This window comes from Protomyctophum bolini, assembly GCF_963924005.1.
Source record: "Protomyctophum bolini genome assembly, chromosome: 5".
NCBI classification, from domain to species: domain Eukaryota; kingdom Metazoa; phylum Chordata; class Actinopteri; order Myctophiformes; family Myctophidae; genus Protomyctophum; species Protomyctophum bolini.
Genome location: NC_137866.1, coordinates 35,452,405 through 35,476,549, shown reverse-complemented (window position 1 = coordinate 35,476,549; position 24,145 = coordinate 35,452,405). Strand labels below are relative to the sequence as shown.

The following is a 24,145-nucleotide window of genomic DNA, read 5'->3' as shown; positions in this document are numbered from 1 at the left end:
TTTATCTGCATATATGCACATAATATGAACCTGAATATGGCATGCAGCATATGCTATATTCTGCATACACTTGCCATATATTGACACATGTTAATATATTTCAACTAAAACCATAGCACCACCATTAGCCTTTTCATGTCACGCACCTCCTAGAAGGCACCCACGCACCACAAGGGGTGCACGCACCACAGTTTGGGAACAACTGGTTTACATAAAGTTGTTTATTTCAAAGGTTTGAATGAATTGTAAATATCGATTGCCTATAAATGGAAACAACCATGTGCACTTTTCTATTTTATTCTGGCAACAACCATGGCCCATGCCCCTTAGTATAGTGAAAATGGATCTCTGATCCTGACGCAACAGAAACATATAGTATACTGTACTCTGCACTGTACTGTATGTCCTGTATACAATGAGTCTCCAAAGCAAGAAGTTATCAAGCAAATCCTCTGAACTATGTTATTTAAGTTTCACTGTGTAGCATCCATTTTAGTAGTCTTTTTGGCGATGTAGTGTATATAGCTGTTAGAACTGCGATTCCCACATTTCAGTTCGTACCTCCAAAATGACTGCAGCAGGGTTCTAGTGCCACAGTCTCAGAAACTATACTTATTTACTATTTAACACATAATTAAATACATCTCCGGTACATTTTCAATGCCGGATGAGTGTCGGAGGCAGATACTTGTGACTAAAAATAGTGTTATTGTGAATAATATACCACTCAAAGATTAGATCAAATATAGGTATTACAATTTACACGGTTACTCACCTGAATGTTTTCTGCATAGAACCACATACAGTACAGCTGCAGTTCATCCTTTCTCACGCTTTGTGTTGTAAGTATACTGTATGTGTGCGATTGACAAGAAGCTTTTTAGCCGTGGAACAGCTGCCCACTGTGCTCCTCGTTGTTTGGATGGCCTTTACCCCTCGTCTAGCACAGATTCTGACATCTGCACCCATGCAGAGATCCTTCATCAACTCTGCCCTCACTGCCAATAAGACCCCCTGCTGCCATGAGTTTCATGTAGCTTCCTTCAAACCGTCAAACATTACATTAGACAAAATGCATTCACTCAGGGGTGTCAGGCTTGTGCAGTCTATGAAACATAACAGACTTGGGTTTGAGGTGAGTGTTTCCAGATGAGACACATAGCGAGGGTTGTTTAAGGGAGGTCAAACACACTGACCAGAGTTGCACAGAGGGGCAGATGAAGCGTCACATTGTATCCCAGATGTTAAATGCATGCATTGCCACGTGTTGATGGAAGTATTGGTTTAACACACCAAAACAAGTGAGGCGAGCGCTTCAGTTTACACACGGCTTCTCCCTACTGACAGTGATAGACTCAGAGACAGTAGTAAATGCGACCCCCTGTTTTGCAAATGGTGGGAATATTCCATGTCAAAATAATTCTCCTCTCAGAATTAATGGGCCTTTAGCTTTGCATGTCTTCAAGTAGTCAAAAAGCCATTAGTCTTCTTGTGATTTTCCTAGCAGCTGCTCTAAAGGCCAAATTATACATACTGTACTGTGTAGCCATGGCGGTCCGCTAGGGTCCACATGTCATACACATCCTCAGCAGCGCATGTCCGCGTGCCTGCCTCCCAGACAGTGTGTACTTTGGACTAGTACACTTGACTGCACGTGCGCTAGAAAAGAAAAATAACGGAAGCTATGTTGGAGGAGAGGTTGAGTGAGGAGATCCGTATAGCTACCCGCTGTGTCATATGAGCTTTGACAATAAATAACTGGAAGTGATGTTGTTCATTTGCAGATTTGTTAAATGTTTAGAAGCAGCACAGAATAAAAGCCTGAATAGAAAATACTTCTCAAAGCTTTGCTGAATGACTGTATTAACAAGAATAACAGGACTTCACAGAAATAACTGAGGCAAGATAAGGTTAAATGGCCTCATGCCATGGCACAAGTGCTTCAGTTCATCATTAGATTATGCCTTTTGAACAACAGAAGGGCATCCGCTGTCCACGTACCATCTTGCCTACACTGACGGGCTTAGTTTAATCAGGCCTTAAGGATGAGTGAATCTGTCCATCACTTTGAGCCAAACAACTTATCTCAAAATGTGTTTGCGCCTTTATCCTCCCCAGACTGATTTGGGTGACCCAAATGACCTTTACTTTACTCATTCGCCACCCTTATTAGGTCAAATTTCCACTTCAAAATCTAATGGGCAGATTGCCATCCAACTTGCTGATCGCATTTATGCTCCCTGGAATCTTTATCCCTCTGGCGCGCTGCTGCCCTTTGGCCAATTTACAGTTTGGTCTGCATAGTCCCATGGGCTCCTCCTGTGAGTAGATGTGTTTCTATGCATCGCATAGACAGAAGTTCAATACATTTCAACTCCGGTGGCGGGCCTGTGCATGAGACAAGCACCAACACAAGCCCACCTGTCGCTATGCCTGTCAGATTAGCATCGCCTCCCTACGTGCTGTACGCATTGAAAATTAATTTCTAGGCATGTCAGTAGTTTTTAATTTGAAAAGACCTTAACGGAGACACCTTAGATAATGTTGCTTTGTTAGGGTATTGCACTCTTCGGTGTGTAAAATAACTAATACTTTGTAGTCTTACTAGTTTCCCCCTCCTTAAATGTAGTAGATTTTATGTTAATAAAACCAAAAGACTGGAACCTTTTTTCTTCGTAATTGCAATATTTCACTCAAGGGTATACTTACTTAGCACACGTGCCACGTTCCTAACCGCAACGACTGTGTGTGTGTGTGTGTGTGTGTGTGTGTGTGTGTGTGTGTGTGTGTGTGTGTGTGTGTGTGTGTGTGTGTGTGTGTGTGTGCGTGTGCGTGTGCGTGTGCGTGTGCGTGTACGCGTGTCACTGAGTCACACACACTGTGAGGCACACATTCAGGCAGCCACATAGTAAATAGTTTCTCCACATTCAGTGTCCACTGTGAAGTGATGTAAGGGTTTTTCTGCAGACTCTTTTGGTCAGCTGTGGTCAGACAGCAGGCGTACACGCAACACATACTGCTGAATGTTCGTGTCTGCAGCCCATGTGCAATTCTCCTCCTGAGCCCGAACAGCCCTTAAATCAGGGTTCGTCCGGAGACATCAGTCACCACAGTGACACCTGTGTCTCCTGGATCCTATTCTTCCCATTTCATCAACTCCTCACTGGTGTGTGTGTGTGCATACTGTACATGTGACCTCAGCAGATATCCATCACCCCCAGCAAAACGTGCGTGACACCCGAGAGTTCCCTCCGGGTCGTGATTTGTCAGGGATAGTAAAGAAACTGAACCAACGCTTGTTCTGAGGCCTGATTTATGCTTGGTCGTAGGGTGGTGTCATTCGCCGTGAATAGCCGATCTACAGTACATAACCGCCGCTATGCTTCACACGTCGTGAGCTTGTAGATCCGCTAGATCGGCTGCGCGAGAGTCGTACGAGGGATGATGAATCACTGAGCATGTGTTTTCTGTCTCTTCTCGCAGCATCAACAATAAGCTGCAGCAGCCAGAGGCGGCGGCTGGGGTCCTGGAATACGCCATGAAACACTTTGGCGAGCTGGTGAGTGTTCTCTTTGTGTCCTCTTTTTTTTTTCTTTCACTTTTCATATATACAGTATAAATCTTCAACATTAGTCCTGCTACGCACTCCTGCTATTCAGCACTGTAAAACACTGCCGCTACGTAAAATGGGGATGAAACTCACAACCACCCCGCCCCCAGAATGTCCCATTCCCGACCAGTCCACAGTCACAGCTCGTGGAGAATATGCCTGACTCCCTTGGTCAGCAGTTAGTGAGTAAGTGATTCTTTCATCCACATAAAAAGGTTTGCATACCTGTTTTTATCTCCCATAATATGCTTTATAAAAACATTGTGTGCTTTTGCTCCCAAGTGTTAAATGCATGTACAGTAACGCTCCATAGAAGCAGAGTGCCTTGCAGTAATAGTACCTTAACCGTGAACGGTTTGTAAAGCCATTTTACTGAACCGTCTTTGACTGTAAGTCTCTTTGTGTTACTTCGTACCTGCCAAGCGGAAAGCACCTAAAGTCATGTGTCTTGAAGAAAAGTCTATTCTTTGTGTAACATTAGTCCAGTATGGCTTTTGCTGTTTATACTACATCCCCATCTATTCTTTATACTTATAGATATATTGTTGCATGTTTTGATACTGTATGTCACCAATTTTGTTGTGACACTTAACTAATGCCAGCAGTCTGCTTTGTTGACCGATACCAGCTTGTCCATTTATCATTTCATGTACTTGGGTGAACAGGTTGGGTTACTCAGATACACGCTGATGTTAAAAACAGCAGCTGCTGGGATGAAACGGTTTGATATTCATGTAAACAGCACGCTGTGTGAGTGTCGTCACTCAGTCTAATTTCATTCTTGTTGTTACCAGTGGCTCAAAGGAGTCTTTTTGATCACTCTTTTTGCATAGTTCGGTTCAGTAGTTTTTTGCCTTTGTTGGGTAGACTGAACAGGTCACAAGCTGCTGTAATATATGCGTGTTGTACTACAAACACGCACTACCGCAAACGCGGAGTTGCATACAGAACCTCCCACAGTGCAGAACTACGTCATTTTGATTCCCAACCCTGGTGCACGACTCGGTTTATAAATAAACATAATATGTTAATCAAGTTGTCATATTTCTTATTACCTTCAGCAATACATTGCTGTCTGCATACAATGTATCTGCATCGGTTGCTATTGTAGGTTACTTTTAACTTGCCAGCACGTCTCACAATGACTCAAACTGTCCACATGAAATTAGACCGGTTTCGTACACTGGACCAGACCGGGTAAACCGAAAACCGACCCAGCCACTTCTTGTCACTCAACGGAAGTTCAAGGACGCTTTTAATGTGTTCAGTGGGTCACACTGGTCTTCCCCAGCTCTTGAATAGGCGTTTCAACAACCCACAGGGTTGTAACAATCGCCTGCTCGTCAAACCTTCCAATTGTGTTTGTTGGAGTGCCCAGCTGAACTGGAGGTACTGCTGCTGGAAGTCGAACCTGGGCCTCTGAGAGTGTTTACCTAAACGCCACCCTGACACCTAGAACAAAGAAAAACTTGAATAGCAAAGAAGTCTTCAAACACACACACACACACACACACACACACACACACACACCAGTGAATGAGGCCGATTGTGGGACAGTGTTTTGGAGAAGCAACCCAAACAGATCTGTTAACAGTATGCAGCTTTTATTGAATTGCTACTTTTGGCCCAAAGTCAAGTCGTTAGCCCGCCGACTGTTTCACAGGTGAAAAATGGCCTTACCCCCCATCTTGGCAAGCAGCAATTATGTCCCCCATTAAAAGAAACTATGGGCAAAGTGGAAACATTCAGTAAAAGCGGCTCCTGAGAGCACTTCCAGGAATCTTGTTTATGAGGTGAGCATTTGGAGAGCTTTACAATGGGAGGTTTCTGTTTGGTGTTCCAATCAGGCATCACTATGTCAACACAGGTCTGTGCATCACTGGCTACGGTCACCTAAAGGAAGTGTGACCAGGATGAGAATGCTCAGAAGCGGGAATCTCCAGTCAGCCATGCAGTGTCGTAATAAGAACCGGTTGCAGAATACTTTCTTATAAATGGAGAGTTCTTTACTTCCAACTGGGCATCTGCTGAATGACTTAGTGCAGGAATTCTGAAAGCCTTTTACCAAGGAGTAATTTGAGTATGCTGTTAAAAGTTTCATTATGACACTGACTCATTCATACTTCATTTCTTGGTTCCGTCATAAAAACAAATTCAGTCAAGCAAGTGAAACATAAGGCAAAAATGTGTTGATCCTCATGGACACGCTGACAGCTTAGTGACCATTCTGTATGGGGGATAAAGGAGTGTCTGGCCAGTAGTGCACAGACTATACACTATGCTCCTGGTGAGCACAAGCACCTGGGTTTGAATCAGACATTCGTCTTGTCTCGCATGCCGTGTCTCTCTTCTCTGGTCTTGGTTTCCTGTCTCCCTACACTGATCGATCTAAAATAAAGATAACAGAAAAATGCCCCAAAAAATAGGTATATCTTTATAAAAAGAAAATATAATATCGAGTTGCTTTTGCTATATTTGAGGTTGTAACATAATTTGCTAAATTGTAACACACACATATACTCAACTCAAACTTTATTTCATATGGCACATTTAACATGACCATGTCAACCAAAGTGCTGTACAAGTTAAAGACAAAAATCAAACAATGCAATATAAACAGACATCAGCATACAATGAAATAAACACAATTAGCACAATTAGCACCAGTAAGGGAAACAGGGCTATATCAGCTGTTACTGAAAATTAGTCTTTAATAAGGATTTAAAAATAACTATCGACTGGGCAGCTTTGATGTGTATGGACAAATTGTTCTAGAGCCTTGGGGCAGTCACCACGAAGGCCCGGTCAACCCTGGGTGTAACATATCGTTGCTGTCCGGAAGAAACCACCTAACTCTATGTTTGTGTCAGGAGTAGAAGGACCCAAAAGCAGGCAACAAGATGCAGAGCAGATTAACTTCAAGGTGTTTATTAAACTAAACCAAGGTTCTTCCAAATAGGGCAAAACATAGCCAGATAAGACGTTCAGATAAATAAATACACACTCACTCGACACGGACCGACGAGATCACAATGCAAACACAGGGCTTAAATAGACAGGGATAACAAGACACAGGTGAACTCAAAATACACAGGATAGGTAGTCAAACGAGCAAACAGAACACAGCTGACTAGGGATACAATGATCAGGTTGATAAGACCATATACATAGATGCCTCATTGGCCTCATTGGAGCAATGTGTCTCCAGCGAAGGTGGAAGTCCAGCGGAAGTGTGTCTTTTCAACAGAGCTTTATTGGCACGAGAAAACAAACGGCAAAAACAGAAATGCAGTAATGATACAATAAAACAGGGGTACATGAGAATACAGTCCTAATAAGTCCAAAACCTTTTTTCTTCATAAATCAATGCTATTGAACACCCTTTACATCTGTGTGTTGTTGTTTTTTCGTTTCTTGAAAAATAAACATTTTGGAGTTAGGTGCTAGGTGGAGTTAGATGGTTTCTTCCAGAACCACCTAACTTCCATGTTAGATCCTGTATGGATGAAAGTATAAATGCATGTGGACAACCAATGTCCAATACATTAAGCTACATAATCCTCTGTTCTCAAATAGAAAGGTCAAACCACAACCTGTGGTATTTGCATGATAACTGTTAGGAACATGACTGATACATTTTAGGTTGGAACAAGACAAAGGCACAAAATGTTTATTCTCAACTGATAACCTGAAGAGCAGAATTCACAAGGTTGTTGGATACAATGTGCAAACTACAGTACAGTGTACTGTACTGTGTATCTGTTCGATACAATGTAAACTCAAAACAGATTCTGTAGTTGGTCACAGCTGCAACATTACTCTTACTGTTACTGAACATCACACATTCCACCCAGATGCTGAACTGCACCATCAAAAATATCTACACAACGTGTGTGTGTGTGTGTGTGTGTGTGTGTGTGTGTGTGTGTGTGTGTGTGTGTGTGTGTGTGTGTGTGTGTGTGTGTGTGTGTGTGTGTGTGTGTGTGTGTGTGTGTGTGTGTGTGTGTGTGTGTGTGTGTGTGTGTGTGTGTGTGTGTGTGTGTGTGTGTGTGTGTGTGTGTGTGTGTGTGTGTGTGTGTGCGTGCATAATTATTTAGGTACAATCCGCTATTTATTTTAATGAATAAAGCAGAATTTTAACCAGTCTGACTCTGTATGTTGGTGTGTTAATATAATCTACTGTTACTAGCATACTGTAAGTAGCCTCTTTTTACTCTTCCATTGAGACATTTAGACCCTGGTGTCAGATAGCACACCCACTGGTAGGCAAGTAGTACTACCTGAAGCTCATAGGCACAATAAAGGGATTCCCTCTTGGAATAGCTTTAGAAGTTTGCTCTCCCACTGGGGAAACGCACACTTGAATCTCACATGGAATTTACAGATTGCAGCTTTAATTCCTGGTGATTACAATGTCAGAGATTAGAATAGGGTGCATTTTGCATCCCAAAACGCAGTTTATAGTTAAGGGACGCAATAAAACAACAACCTCTGTAACTACTAACTACTGTACTCGGCATGTACAGTACAGCCAAATAATATGAAATATGTAGAGCATTATTATTATTCTTGTTAATTTTGCTAGCTGTAGTTACCGGTATAATAATAATTTCTTCTTCTGTTTTCTTCACAATATAACCACATAATAACCATATAAAATGAAATGGGAGTTAAATGCTGCAATTTGTAAAAATATGACTCCTAACGTCGTTGAAGTGGGACTCATAAAATGTCCCTGGGACTCATCTAAAAGACCATCCCTGCATCCCGGGACTCATTATTACATTGAAAACCTATTTACATCACTGCAATGTACTTTAGAATACACTAATGCATAGTGAATTGATCACCCACAAACTGTTAATGAGTTATGATGATCATTGATGAATGACTTCACTTAACGTGTTTGTTAATAGTTGGTTAATGATGTAAAAGTGCCTGGGCCGTGGCTCAGCGGTCCAGACACCTTGGTTGGTAATCCAGTCTGGGGTTCGACTGCCGATGCCGACGGCCTTGACTGCATGTTACCCCCCCCAACTCTCTCCCCATTTCCTGTCAGCCTACTGTCTGTCCCTCCATAAAAAAATAAAGGCGAAAGCCACAAAAAAACCCATAAAAACTGTAAAACTTCTTCATACTGTCTTTTCTCACTAGGAAATCCAAGCCACCTGGTATGAGAAGCTACATGAGTGGGAGGATGCCCTGTTGGCGTACGACAAGAAGATCGACATGAACAAGGAAGACCCTGAGCTAATCCTGGGTCGTATGCGCTGCTTAGAAGCCCTGGGAGAATGGTACGTTGAGCTGATCCTGGGTCGTATGCCCTGCTTAGAAGCCGTCTTACTGTATGCAGGGTTCCAGGGACATGCAGAGAGTGTTAGAGAGGCAGGGGCGCTGCGAGCTTGTAGATCAGCTATTTTCGGGGCGCGACCCAGCACTAGCTAGTGGAGATGCGGTGTACGACATGGATTTCTAAACAAATTTGTTCAACGGAAAATAATGTGTTCATGTTCAGGAGACTTCGGGAAAAAAAGCAATTCTCCTGAATGCTGCCTTCCAGCATGGCATGGAAAGGAGTGTGGCATTTGCATTTATTTCACCATTGCACGTCACTGCCGGGTTCACACTAAATGAGTTTAGCCCCAGTTATCCGGTCACCGACCTGTTTTGTCGTTCGCAGACAAATCCCCAATCTCATGTGAAATTTGGACATGAGATCGGGGATGAACATGATTCTGAAGATGCCTCCCCCGAGCGTCACGGTTCACGCACGGTTGGCCAGTATGGTTTGCAGTTACCCTGAGGGGATAATTACTTAAATTGTTGCATACGGAAGTAGCCTATAGTCATTTGATTGGCATACTTTTTGAATAATAATTTAATCACCATGACCGACTGAGGAAATGACTCCATCTCTCCTCCATCTCCACATGGACGTACTGTAAGTTGGTTGACTTGGTTCATTGAAATCACTATCGTCGACCCACATCGTCTGAATAATACAAATGAGTTATCTTTGCGTGGAAATAAAACAAAGAAACGGAAAGTTTTTACGGTAATGCAGGATATAATTGTATACACTTTCTGAAGTCATTTGATATAATTTTACATATAGAGAATTATTTACAAGCAAAATAATCACTAGCATGTTGCTCGGGTGGCGCAGTGGTAACGTTCCTGCCAGGGCTGGATTAGCACCTCTGAGGGCCCCTGGGCACTGAAGCTTGAAGGGCCCCCGTGCACATGCATGTGCGAAACCATTGTGTGCATGCAAAGCGTGTGTGAAATTTTGGTCGTTTTTGGTCATTTTGTGGCAGTTTTATTCCGTTACAGTATATTGGCCTATTCCCGGCCACCTACAAACACATTATTATTGTTTGACCAACGTAGTAAGCAAATGGGTGAGAGTGTTTTTGCCTCTTTTCTTGTCGAGCCACCTCACACACTATGCGTGCAGAATGAAAACAAAGCAATAACCAACAATAAAACACTAATTTTATTAGACACGATTTATTTCATTTGGATTAGTGGGGGGATTTTTTTATATGTATTTTTAGGTCCCCCTGGTGCCCAAGGGCCCGGCCCTGGGCACATGCCCAAAGTGCCTGGTAGATCCGGCCGTGGTTCCTGCCCACCACCACGGAGATTGTGGGTTCGAATCCACCGTGGTGCAACCGGCTTTGTCGGGCGTCTATGAGAATATAATTGACCCGTGTTCAGGGGAGGGAACTCAGGGCTGGGCTGGGCTGGGGTGGGGTGGGGTAGGGTGGGGTGGCACCTGTCAGTGGGGTGGAGTAGCACGAAGGCTCTATGTCAGTGGTTCCCAAAGTGGCCAGGGAGTTCCAGGGGGGGCCCAGCTAAATGATAGTTTGGAACCAAATGGACCCCTATGGGTCTGTAACTCAGAGTTAAATTAGCATTGATTTTACAATATAAATTGGGGGTCCCAGAGATAGAAAAGCTATAAAATGTTGGGTCTTTAGACTAATGCATGTCAAACTGGGGGTCCTTGAAATTAAACGGCCATAAAAATCTTCTCTTATTGGGGTCCTTGGCATCTCTTTTCAAATGTGGGTCTGCGGGCTAATGAGTATCATTATGGGGGTCCTTGACATGAAAAAGTTTGGGAACCACTGCTCCACGTCCTCCTGGTGGGGGCTCCTCACTGCTCCACGTCCTCCTGGTGGGGGCTCCTCACTGCTCCACGTCCTCCTGGTGGGGGCTCCTCACTGGCAGGCGAAGAGAGTATAGTGTGGTGTGAACTGCAAAGCTGGAGTTCCCCAAGTCCAGCCAGAAGGCTCCAAATGGACCATTATGGTTCCATTTGTACATTCTGAGTTTACACTCGGGTATTAGTGTAGATTGGCATCTCAGAGATAAAAAATGTAATGGGGGACCTGTGAATTTATGGATATCAATCTGGGGGTCCTTGAAATGTAAAAGGTTGAGAATCACTGCTCTATTGGTGAGTAAGAGTGATGGTTTGCTTGGAACACTGTAGAGCTATGTATATTTATTTGTGTAGGTGGCCACCTTCTCCAATTGAGACCCCGACAATCAAGCCTATGTGATGATTGAGCAAAATGCGAGTGAAAATGCTTCCTGTAAGACGATCAATGTGAAATTGCTGGGAGGCACGAGAGAACAGAAAGTACCAGAACAGCATCAAGCTCCACCACGCCAAATCTCAGTGAAACCTCGACCACGAGCACAACGCCAAAACCACCGTCCACCACGACCACCACGTTCGCTTCCCTCTACATTCCCGGGTGATTTCATGCTACACGGTTGGGAACACATGATAAATTACCTTCTGGGAGTAGAGTGTTCTTTTGTGTGGGTAAACAAAAGGATTTGTCCAAAGGCTCAAAATATGTGGATGAACTCAGATCTGGATGCTAAACAGCCACTGATTGCTTACGTAACAAAGGGCGCCTGTGCCATTGTTGTATACACTCCTGAGATTCATTTTAAGAGAGAAAATGATTCAAGTGGGGTGGGATTGACATAACTTATTGACCTTGCCAAGAGTCAAATGTGAACAGTCTTGTGGGAACACATTGTTTCCAGCTAAGGTAAAGAGGTTTAGTACAGTTCCATGAGATGAGACAGCTTGTCAAAGTCTAGCGGGATGTTTAGCGCCAGTCTAAACTCAGACTTTAAAGGAGCCTTTTTGTGCTGAAATGTCTGACATGTTCTGAACGTTCATACACGTACATGAAGCCCCAAAGGAACGGGGTAAATGTTTGGATAAATATGCCATATTTAAAAAACTGGGGGAGAAAAAACTGCTGAAAGGTTTAAAGTCATTGTTGGAAAGCTTGAAATCTAATAAAACATGTTTTGCTAGCTTGAAACTAAGTTTAGAAGGCTTGCATGACTGTACTTCAGCAAAGAGCAGACAACATTCCACTGGCCTCCAGCAGAATTATTATTTTCAGACTGTCTGTTTCAGACCAGAGATGGAAGACGACACTGCCTGAAGTCACGTGACTTTGAAAGTTTGCAACTGTGTGGATCTTTGAAGTTTGTGTTGAGTTCTGAATGAATAGTGCGCATTACGAGTTTTTTATTCATTTATTTGACAGATGCTATTATTGCTAATATTAGACAGATGCTAGGTTCATTGTTTCCCTGGTATCCTAGTTTTTTGAGGCACAACACATTTCTCTCTCCATTCTACTTATGTCATTATTTACCTGGTTTATTTTAAGTCGCTGTGATACAACAAGAGTGTCTGCCAAATATCTAAATTGTAATTGTTGTTATTAATATTTTTTACTCATTTTTCCTCCCAATTTAGTTGTTATGCAAATCAATTCCTCCGCACACATTTCTGTGTTGCCCTACTGGCTCACCTGCGAGAACAGAGCGAGTGCAAATGTACATAACATAATTGTGTCCCCTTTATTTCTTTGTCGCATTTTGCAAATGCAAATTTAAATAACTAGAGCGGTGCCCATTGGGCACTGGCCTACTTGGAGGATGCAAGTTGGAAATGCATGTCCACCCAGTTACTGTAAAACCCTGTTATGACGGAACAGGCCAGCTCCATATATGGAGATCTAGGTGTGATCAATTGGCTAATTTGGGCCCTGTCCAGAGCTGTGCGCGCGCACACACACACACACACACACACACACACACACACACACACACCCACACACCCGAGAGAGAGAGATTGAATACAGGTGCGGGGCATGATCTAATCAAGGAGATAGAGAGAGGAGTTTAAGGGGTTCTCTCCCAGGCGTTTTTTCGCTTTGAAAACAAAACGTCTGCGGTTTCCGAGGATATATACACATCCTGACGTAATGTATACTGTAGAGTAGAAGCAGTGGGCACCCAGGGAGTGGGTAGACATTATCTTACTGTAGAGTAGAAGCAGTGGGCACCCAGGGAGTGGGTAGACATTATCTTACTGTAGAGTAGAAGCAGTGGGCACCCAGGGAGTGGGTAGACATTATCTTACTGTAGAGTAGAAGCAGTGGGCACCCAGGGAGTGGGTAGACATTATCTTACTGTAGAGTAGAAGCAGTGGGCACCCAGGGAGTGGGTAGACATTATCTTACTGTAGAGTAGAAGCAGTGGGCACCCAGGGAGTGGGTAGACATTATCTTACTGTACAGTAGAAGCAGTGGGCACCCAGGGAGTGGGTAGACATTATCTTACTGTAGAGTAGAAGCAGTGGGCACCCAGGGAGTGGGTAGACATTATCTTACTGTAGAGTAGAAGCAGTGGGCACCCAGGGAGTGGGTAGACATTATCTTACTGTAGAGTAGAAGCAGTGGGCACCCAGGGAGTGGGTAGACATTATCTTACTGTACAGTAGAAGCAGTGGGCACCCAGGGAGTGGGTAGACATTATCTTACTGTAGAGTAGAAGCAGTGGGCACCCAGGGAGTGGGTAGACATTATCTTACTGTAGAGTAGAAGCAGTGGGCACCCAGGGAGTGGGTAGACATTATCTTACTGTAGAGTAGAAGCAGTGGGCACCCAGGGAGTGGGTAGACATTATCTTACTGTAGAGTAGAAGCAGTGGGCACCCAGGGAGTGGGTAGACATTATCTTACTGTAGAGTAGAAGCAGTGGGCACCCAGGGAGTGGGTAGACATTATCTTACTGTAGAGTAGAAGCAGTGGGCACCCAGGGAGTGGGTAGACATTATCTTACTGTAGAGTAGAAGCAGTGGGCACCCAGGGAGTGGGTAGACATTATCTTACTCAATGACATCAAGCCTGGAGGGGGATCAAACCGGGTACCCGGGAAAAGAAACAAATACACTGATATCGGAGAGGAGAAACACATTTTGGTATCATTGATGAACAAATCGAAAACCAGCACAATTTAACCACTACAAAGTACTGAAACGTGCGCTCCAGAGGGGTCTTGGTAATTGCTGCATTATACTACCAAATACCACAAAGTACACTGTCACTGCAAGCCAAGTCAAGTATAGCCATTAATCACTGCTGCCGTTGTGAAGAAGGAAAACTCGAATACTAAATGGTTGCAGACATTTAAAAAAACGAATTAACTAAAACCTTGTTTTAATTAGATTTCAAGCTTTCAAGTTTTTTCTCTCTCTTCTCAGTTTTGCATGATATTCATCTGACAGAACATTGGAAACATCTTGTGTTATAAAATTACAATAATTAATAATTTCATGAGGGGAAACGGCAAATCAGATTACCATAGATCAATTTCTCATATTTAAAAAGTATCAACTTATTGTTATGCATCATTTTTGTTGTGTCAAAATGAGTTTGAATTTCCCATTGGTCACTGAATCATTGCATCAATTAAACCTGAATATAATGATGTTGGCAAACTAAATAGAACCATAGATTTAAGTTAAACAAAGAGAGTTGCAGAAATGAAAATGTCTCGCTAATCCAAGTTGATCAACCAAAGACAAAAATGTATCTGGAAAGATCAGTTTGGCAGGATTAAGCACATATGCCCTACTTCAATTGGAAAATAGCCAATCTGCAAGCTCAACGTAACAACGCGCTGTGAGGTTATAGTTCTGCTATTTAAAAGAATTGCAGAAACAAAAGTCTTGAATATTTTTGGCCCAAAATAGGGACACCATGCAGGATTAATGTGCTTAATTTAAACAAAGTGGGCAGATTTCAACCTTTTATCCAGATTTCTGTTGGTGTTCCAGTCTAGAGTGAAATCCACTATAAAGATTAGCTTTCATTTTGTTTGGCCACATTCTGAATGAGGTGTTAGAGTTCACTCGTTTCAATGTACAGAATCACAGTAATATTTCTCTTCAATCGCTCCTTATTTATTTTAGGATTATTTCAAGTGAGATTCCAAAGATTTGAGTAATGCTCCGCTGAATCAAATGATAGCCACAGCTCTTTTCCTCTGGACCTGCTGTGTTAGCCCACGTAAAGGCACGCACAGAGCCAGGGCACTGGGGCCTTTTGTTCTTGTACGTCTAATATACGATACTGTAGCCAGGCAGCTGGGGAAATGATTCACCTTTCTAAACCTGCATGTATATCTCTCTCTCTCTCTCTCTATCTCTCTCATAAGTAACCCTGTTCATCGTCTTTGGTGTGAACCACATGTTTCTCCCGGAGTGCAAGCGAGATGCAGCGCTGATTGTTGTTAATGTGGAATTAGATTTTGTCAGATGACCCCGACGGGAACATCAAACCGTTTACTGGGATATTTGACAGCGGTCAGAGCTGTGTGCAGGCCGGTGGACAGCTTTAACATGCAGCCATAAAACAATTATAATAATGAATGAATGAATAGATAATGGTCGATGTAATAGAAACCAGGTTCTCGCCAAGGCGTAGCCTCTCTGGTGTTTAGCTGTCGGTCACCCGTCCTTCTCATCCCCTGCCAATGTGGCCGGGCCAAGCTCGGGAGCCAGCTGATCAAATGGCTGCTTTGCAAAATGGAAAAACTTAATTTCCTCCCCTTAATGATCTTCAAAGGCCCTCTGCTTTGATTGACACGGAAACGATCTCCGTCCTTACGTCACTCTGTTGTTTTTCTGCACACGTTAGGGCAGTGGTTCCCTGTCTTTTTAGCTCAAGACCCAAAAGACAAATTAGACGTTTGCCCGGGCCCCAAAGTAATGAAAATAGCAGATCTACATGCTCACAACTTATTAAACTCATGAAAGTACTGAAAATAATCTTTGAATCTAGTTTTTAATTCATGAAAAAAAAGTTTTTTTGCGAATGTTTTTGGAAAATGTTTTGAAATAATAATTTAAAACTAAATGTAGGAAACAAAAAATAAAGGGACCCATAAAAATGTGTCCGTGACTCATACAAATGTTTCCCGACCCACTGTTTGGGAGCCAGTGTGTCAGGGAGGCCGCGCTGCAGAGTGTGTATTAACTGGATGCTGTGTTTGTGTGTGTGTCTGTCCCACAGGGGCCAGCTGCACCAGCAGTGCTGCGAGGAGTGGACACTGGTCAGCGAGGAGACTCAGGCCAAGATGGCGCGCATGGCTGCCGCCGCAGCCTGGGGTCTAGGTACAGTACTAGCTCAAAGTCTTGGGAGATTTAACACACAATTTAAGCTGACACATTTTGGTTTCATTGATGAACAAATCGAAAACCAGCACACTTTAACCACTACAAAGGACCGCAGCGGTGAGTAGTACAGCGTGAGTCAAGTCTAGTACAGCCATTAATCACTGTTACAGTCTCAAGGGTCTTTCCAGGCCCACATCTTCTAACAAAGGACACAAACCAAAACTCCCTGTCCTTTGACCCTCAGTCGGGTGAGGAAGAACTCAAGAGAAAAGCCTTGATCGGAAGAAATCTTGGGAATAATTACAAAAGGAAACAGAAGAATCATGGAAAGTATAGCACCATCAATAAAACTGTGCATAAAATGAGCAATAAAATAAAGGCAATAAAACACCGTAATAAACGCAATACAACAAATAGTGGGAATGAAGCAAATGTCTAGGTCAATTTTGTATGCTCTCAGGGTTAAATTAACACTCAGTTCGACTGTGTAGTAGCACTTTGAAGCGTAGGACGTCTGCATAGGGCATTCAATACGTCCTCTCTCTCTCTCTCTCTCTGGAGCCAAAGCACTAATGAAAACGAATCCCCCACACCCCAACCTCTGCCCAGTCCTTATATCCAGATGGGAATGGCATTGACTCAGAACATCGACATATCATAACGTGCAGTGGTGGAGAAAGACGCCCGCCCGCCGCCATCCAAACTAACCTTGTGTGCCAACACTTTACTGCAGATCCAACCCCCCTGTGGCCTTGCGGCTTCGTGGCCCTACAACGTGAACTGTAAACCTCCAAACACACTGCACGATACATCCAGAGTGTGCTCCAGGGTGTCCTTATAGAGGGAAACTAAATATTAAGGCTGTTTTCTTTTCTTTTATTCTTTGCTTGCTCTGATGTGGCTTTAAGAAATAGAGACTGCCATTGTTAAGACGTCTCCCTCCTGAATCCGCTTCCCCAAATTTTCCTCGGCACTCGCTCAAATCTATCCTAGTTTAAGGTAAAACAAAAACAAAGTAATAATATGCTTAGCTCTTGACCCTGTCCTTAATAGGTATTGACACTCCCCAGAGTCCCCAGTCATCCGATTGTATCATAATGATGTTATACTAAGAAAAGTAAGGTTACTGTATTCAATTGTTGCATTTCAGCCTGGATAAGAGCATCACCTGACCTGAAGGCCTACTAATCACCTTGAGGCCTACTGTAAATTGTGTTGTGTAACTTGTTCTGTACTTGCACAAGAAATTTGGCACTGATCTGGCCAGAAGTTTGTGAAATTAGTCCCGGACACACATACCGATTTCTAGACCATTCGCCTCCTACCGAACACGCCATAAAAACTTTTGCTATCACCTCAGCTCGCATGGAACCTCCACAGAGGTTATCCCTAAAACATACAGTACCAGGTTGTATCTACAGTACAACCTTTGCCTGATGGAAAACAAAAACAGGCGAGTAGTGTTGATTTCGAGCTTGGTACCATACAGTTGAAAAGCATCATTAATAATTATTTCTGTGCCGCTAGCTGGTAGCATAAATGTAGTTAAGCTGCGTCCACTTTAAGATAATCAGTTTCCTCCCATGCACACACTCACTGTAACCATTGGCTATCATTAGCATTAGCGCACACTGTTTACCTGTGGCCACCTGTGGAACTTTGGATGGCTGACGATCGCCATGGACAGTGCTCGTAGATTCCGAGTTGTGGAGCTTTGAAAATCCTGCTTTGAAACGACGTAAATGGAGAGGAGTTGTAACGTCCCATAGCTGGTGGTGATGGAGGCGTTGCATAGCAACCGGATCAAGTATTCGAGCGGGTACGAATATGTTCGTCCCTAGCGGATAATGTCCCATAGCTGGGAAAAGGAGCAGGAAGAAGATGAAACTTAACATATATACGTATATACAATGTATGTATATATATTGTATATACGTATATATGTTTCTCTGCTACGTACCTAGCAGAGAAAGAATTAAGGTTGGGATTTGTTACGCGCCAGTGTCGCACACCAAAAATAGCAGATTTACAAGCTCACAAGGCGGCGTGCTGCGCCGCATTGTGAGCTTGCTGTTTTCCATGCACGACACAGCACACAACCACGTATTGTGGCGGTATTAGATGTGTTTGGTGTTCCTCCAGGACACTGGGACAGCATGGAGGAGTACATGAGTTGAGTTGAGTACTGAGTTGAGTTTGGTGTTCCTCCAGGACACTGGGACAGCATGGAGGAGTACACCTGCATGATCCCCAGGGACACGCACGACGGCGCCTTCTACCGGGCGGTGCTGGCGCTGCATCAGGACCTCTTCTCATTGGCCCAGCAGGTGAGTGACAGCGCCGTCCCTCCGCCCCCACGCACCACCAACCGTCTGCCTTGTTTTAAAGTATGTGTACATTAGAGGCGTATGTATTTTTATAAAACATCCCATAAAGACGTGGCCATATGGGATCTCTCGACCAGCCTCCCGTACTCCTGCCAGCCGCATTACACTTTATTACGAAGGTGTGAAAAGTTTACACCGTGGCCATTAAAAACGGTGTGGAAAAGAACACGGTGATGAAATTATTTTAAACGGGAAAAGAAAAGAAAGTAACAGTCTTGTCGCTGGTCCAGACATAATCAAGCTCACTCCCTCTCCCTCCCGAATAAGAGCTTTCATTTAGATGAATACAATCCTACTAGTTTTTATTTATTTCCCTCTGCAGTCTACACTGTGGTACTTGGACATTTTACATGACACCCTCCATCATAAATCATCTTCGCTATGCACCTATTGCTGGCACATAAAGAGCCTGTTACCTCACGTGCACAGTGCACACACACGCACGCACACACACACACACTCCTCCACAGCCCAGTATCAACAAAGGGTGGTGGTGGTCGCGGGTGGTGTTTTCCTCATCTTGAGGAAGGCTTGATGAGCTCACAGTCCCTGGAGACGGACCGGTTCAGGCTGGATGCCAGCGAGACTGGGTTCATCCGCCCAGTTAGCTCTTTCACCGTGATCACAATGGCATCCAGGTGGGGCCCGCTCCATCCCCGTTGTCATTTAAGGTTTCTTTTCCGACGGCGGGGTCCGGTCACAGGGGGCGGAGGAGAAGGCGAATGAGAAGCAGATGTGGGGAGAGAAAGAGCGAGGGAGGGGGCCGAATGCTTGAATGTCAAACATGAGCTCAGATTAGTCTTGCGGATCAGGTAGGTAATCCTCACGCTTAAGTCCTTTCGAATTCGTGCCCCCCGCCACCCCTCACAACCTCCCCCTGCTTCCCGACAACCTGGACGTGTGCTCTGGGACTGAGAGCGAGCATCCGTCTGGAAGGTTATAGCAACACACTAGTCCTGTGTTGTAAATCTCTCATTGATTGGTCTGTTCCGGCGATCTAGTGTAGACACAACATACTGTAGGTGCTTACGTCACAGTCAGCTTGTAGATCTGGTATGCTATTTGTTGAAATCCTTGGAATTTTGTTTTTGTTCAGCGTGTTCCTTCCACATGCTACTTCCAATCGGAGAACCCCCCCCCCCCCCTGGGGGGTCAGTCCGTTACTGGGGGGTCAGTCCGTTACTCTCCCCAGGTTGGCAGAGAGAGTCTGTGTGCGCCCAGGATTACATTAGATAATTGACATAAAAAATGGGTTGCAAAATCGTGGGATAAAAGAATTGGGAAAGAAAAAATGCATCTTTAAGTACAATGACAAAGCCTGGATGCCAGCTTGAAAGTGGTTGGCACAAGACAAGTACAGTAGGTCTTCATTCATGTTTTGGGCCTTTCAGTTGGTTTTTATTTCACATCCGTTAACGTGGAGTCATTTGGCGGCACAGTGTAATGCTGCAGCGTTGTTAACAATGACAATGGGAAGTGCTACAGTACAGGCTGTGGTGGAAAAAGTACTCAATGGTTTTACTGAAGTAAAAGTATCAATACTGCAATATAATATGGAGTAAAAACTACAAATGTATCGGCATCAAAATGTACTTAAAGTACCAAAAGTAAAAGTACATTGTGCAGAATGTCCCACTTCAAATGTATGAAAAATGTCAAATCTTTTGAAAATAACAGATCTACAAGCTCACAATGCGTCGCTTGTAGATCGACTATTTTCAAATAGCCGAAATATATATATATAGAACTTAAGTGGTTAATTAAAATGAATCTACTTAATTAAATTAAGTGTTTAAATTCATATTTAGTAATACAATCTAAAAAGTAACTAGTAACTTACAAAATTGTACTTAAGTAAATGTACTTGTACAAATACCTTAAAAATTGTACTTAAGTAAATGTACTTAGTTACTTTCCACCACTGGCTACAGGTAAAGAGGACCGGGGATGTATTCTCCTACAGTATGTGTTTGTGCTCGGCACTGAACGCCTGCACGACCCCACAGACACTGCATTTATCAGGAGTCGTCTGGACTGCACATTTCTATGCAGCCCGAGGCCCCCGGAGCTGTAATCCCTAAAGTCAACAGAGCTGTAACTGACTCCGGGCTGTAAAAGAAACAAGCCTCATTGTCACCTCTTCCCGACGACCCCCCCACCCCCCTCCTTGTTGTGTGCGTCTGTCGAGGTGTTTTGGCACGCCATCACTCTCCTCCCCCCCTCCCCTCCGCAAGAAAGTAATTGCTGGGAGGCAGGCTGAAACAGCTGCGTGTTGCTGCCCACCGACAGCAGTCCCCAATTACAGCCCCCCTCCGCACACACACACACACACACACACACACACACACACACAACACCATGTCAAGGGGCTTTCCTCGGTAGCATCATCCCACTGCTTTTCGTTGTCTGCGGTCAGTGCGGTGTCTATCTGTCCACCAGTCTTCTTATAATAACCAGTCCCGTTTTTGTTTTTGAATTACTTACTGTAACCCCCTCCCTAGTCCCTACCCTGGCCCCGCCTCTATGGATGCCTTTTAAATGTGCCCCAAAAGAAATACGCAAGGACAGCCTGGCATGATAATGCGCATAACTTCCTCGCCCTCCGTTGCGTAACTCTCTCTCTCTCTCGCCGCTGTCCTCGGCTGTTCCGTTTGCCTCTCCCTCATAAAACAGCTGGCACTCAGCCTCACATCAAAACCATTTACTCCCGGCGCTATACAAGCCTCGATCAAAGGGTTTGTCTCTGCGCCCAGACACCTCAGCTCGAGCCCGGTCGCTCCTGATGCGGCTGAGGAGGTGGCTGCGGTTGGCGCAGCTGAGGCGGTTTGGCGTGGGGGACGGGCGCGCTATGCGGTTTGGAGTTCACGTACTCTTTTCCACTGCTGAGGAAGTGCCACATTTTGCTTGGAGAGCCTGTGAGTGCTACTGAGGTCTGGTCACACAGATTACAGGCGCAGATGCTTATGAAGTCCATATAACAGTCTTTAGCATTGTATTATTGTCAGTGTCATGTATAAAATGAATACTTTGAGTTCATCAAAGGATATTTAGGAGGTGTGCATTAAAGACCCATTCCACAGTATCATAATGTGGTTTAATTCCTCTGTTCAATAATGTACAGAGGAATACAGTATTTTTCTCGACCCTTATGCTCTGCTCTGTCTTTGCCCTCATGTAGCATTGCTGGACCTATTGATTATATGCTCATTAATACACCAATATGACACAGCTAGACTCTCCATGCCCCTGCACTCAAACACAAACACCTGTATCACTATGGCTGCTGGCAAGAGGCAATATGTAACATACTTTAACACATCAGGGCTCAATATGTGTATTTAATTCTTTAACATAGTTTTGTGTTTGTGTTCTCTGCCTTTATTGATTGACAGACTTGACAGGAACAGGGGAAAGAGTCAGGGAGTGACACATAGTACACGTGTTATATACATTTTAATATATAATGTAATTAATATAATTAAATTTTTACAATATACTTGAATTGCAATGTAAATAGTAACCTAGTAACCTAGCCATTAGGTTATGTAATGTAGGCAATGATAGAATAGGTTGTGCTTCTGGGCAAACATTAATCATAGAATAATAAGCAGTGTGCGTCTGTATAGAAACTTTAGAAGCGGGGATGAAGGAATAATAAACTTGAGGCTGTCAGTCCAGTGCTGTAGTGGAGTGTATATACAGTATGATGTTAGATTAACCACTATAGGTTACTGACTTCTATGTACGCATCAATGAGGGCTAATATTGTTAAGGCCTGTCCACACTGGACCGAGACTCCCCGACAAGAAGCTCCCGTCGCTTGCCGTCCCTAGCGCCTTATCGACGCGTCGGAACCCGTTGATGAAGAACCGAACATGTCCGGTCGGTTGCCGATGTCGGGAGCTCGATGTTGTGAGCATTTACCCCCCTGTAAATGCTCCACTGTAGAGTGGACTTCTAGTCTGCTTGTCATGTTTCAGGGCTGACTACTGGTGTAGTGTGTGAACTAGATATCATATTCTCAATATCAACTCTCAATTAATATATATAATACCAATCAATCAACTCCAGTCTCCAAATCAACTCCAAAGCAAGACTAGCGAAAATAATGCTATCTTTGTTTGTTTTGGTGTGAAGCGCTGTGTTGCCAGATTCTGTGAGTGAAACAAGCGACCAGGTCTTTGAAAACAAATCCAAAAGAAGCAACCAGTTTCACTACTTGTGCCCTATTACATCAGCTATTTTTAAATGAATCACTAAAGCAAGCCCAAATAAGCAACTACACTTCAGAAATACGCAACGGGCAACTATGAATATTAAGCTATGTTACAGGACAACTAGCCCAAAGTTGCTTATAATAAGCAGACCTGCAAACCAGCGCTTTCTGCAATTTGCATGGTGGAAAATAATCTTTCGTCAGCAGACTGTCTTTGTGCAGATAAAAAATGCTAGTCTGTTGCAATATGAGAGTTTTAAGTAGTCTTTGACTGGTCTGGACAAGTTTCCTCGGTCTGGAGTCACCTTTATAATATTTTTGTTTTCAATATACTACCTATTGATTCTCTGTCGAGTATCGAGTATCTGAAACGGTTACAATGCAAAACAAATGGTACCAGTGTGACTCTTCTCTCTGCATGACTCTTCAACTCTGAATATAAAAGAAAATGCTCTGACAGCAACATGTGTTGCGTCCGTGCGTGCACATGCACACACACAGACACACACGGCTTCAGCAATGTCCCACGCTGGCCTGTTGTCCAATCAAATGAGGACATAATGCATGCTTATCAGAACGCATGTCTTTGATGAGGCTTTGATTGGCGAGTGGGTTTGTGACATCGTGCCCCATCCGTTTGCGCGCCCCCCCCCCCTGTGTCAACTCCGTTTTGTGTGAATGATCCATCTGAAAACCAAATAAATAATAATAGTCTTTATTGTCGCCTGAGGGATATTCACCTTCAAAGTCTGTTTCAACAGAAAGAACACATGAATATGTAGCACGAAACAACATAATTAACAATTAAAGACAAGACATGAAGTTCCCGGTATGAACAGAACCATCATATCAGCGAGGCAGTTTGTTGAACTGGGGGTGGCAATGAAGGACCGGGAAGTCTGGCGTAGCATTGTGGAATCCATGATCTCGACCGCGGTCGAAAAAAGATGATGATTGTTTAGTGTGGTTAAAGGGACACAACAGCTACTAAAACCTTTTTCCATTTCAAAGTTCTGTATCTTCTTAAAGATGTAGTAGGGGCTGATCAGTATAATTAGCTTTTGTGAGTGCTAAATGTCTGATGTCTTTATTGTTCATGTCAGAAAGTGTGGTTGCAGGATTTTAAATCTCTTTATCAATGCTTTGTGATGCAGCAGTGTATTGAAGCAGTGTACAAGAAACTTCCAGATTTGTCAATGGTAAGCTTCAAGAACATTTTAACCAAACGGAGAACACTATGTTGGGGAGGTGGGTATTTTAAGTTCACACTGACTGTGTGTGCCTCACTGTTTGGGTCGGTGTGGTTATTAAATTAATATTTCACGGAAAGAGTTGGCTTAATTTCTCCCCAGTAGTTGGACCACGGAGTGTTGCTTAATGTCAGGATATTAACCTGGACTAGGAAATTAAAAATTATTTCAG

General features: G+C 43.6%; 1 protein-coding gene across 6 annotated transcripts in view; it reads left to right on the top strand.

Annotated features, from left to right (window-relative positions):
• The window catches only part of mtor (mechanistic target of rapamycin kinase), a 137,891-nt gene that overhangs the window by 71,134 nt on the left and 42,612 nt on the right, over positions 1–24,145 (top strand). For all 6 annotated transcript variants that reach the window (XM_080762886.1, XM_080762887.1, XM_080762885.1 and 3 more), the window contains exons 30-33: positions 3,484–3,559; positions 8,765–8,904; positions 16,017–16,117; positions 18,332–18,447. In XM_080762886.1, coding sequence (XP_080619012.1) covers positions 3,484–3,559; positions 8,765–8,904; positions 16,017–16,117; positions 18,332–18,447 — 433 coding nt within the window. The remainder of the gene's footprint in view (positions 1–3,483; positions 3,560–8,764; positions 8,905–16,016; positions 16,118–18,331; positions 18,448–24,145) is intronic.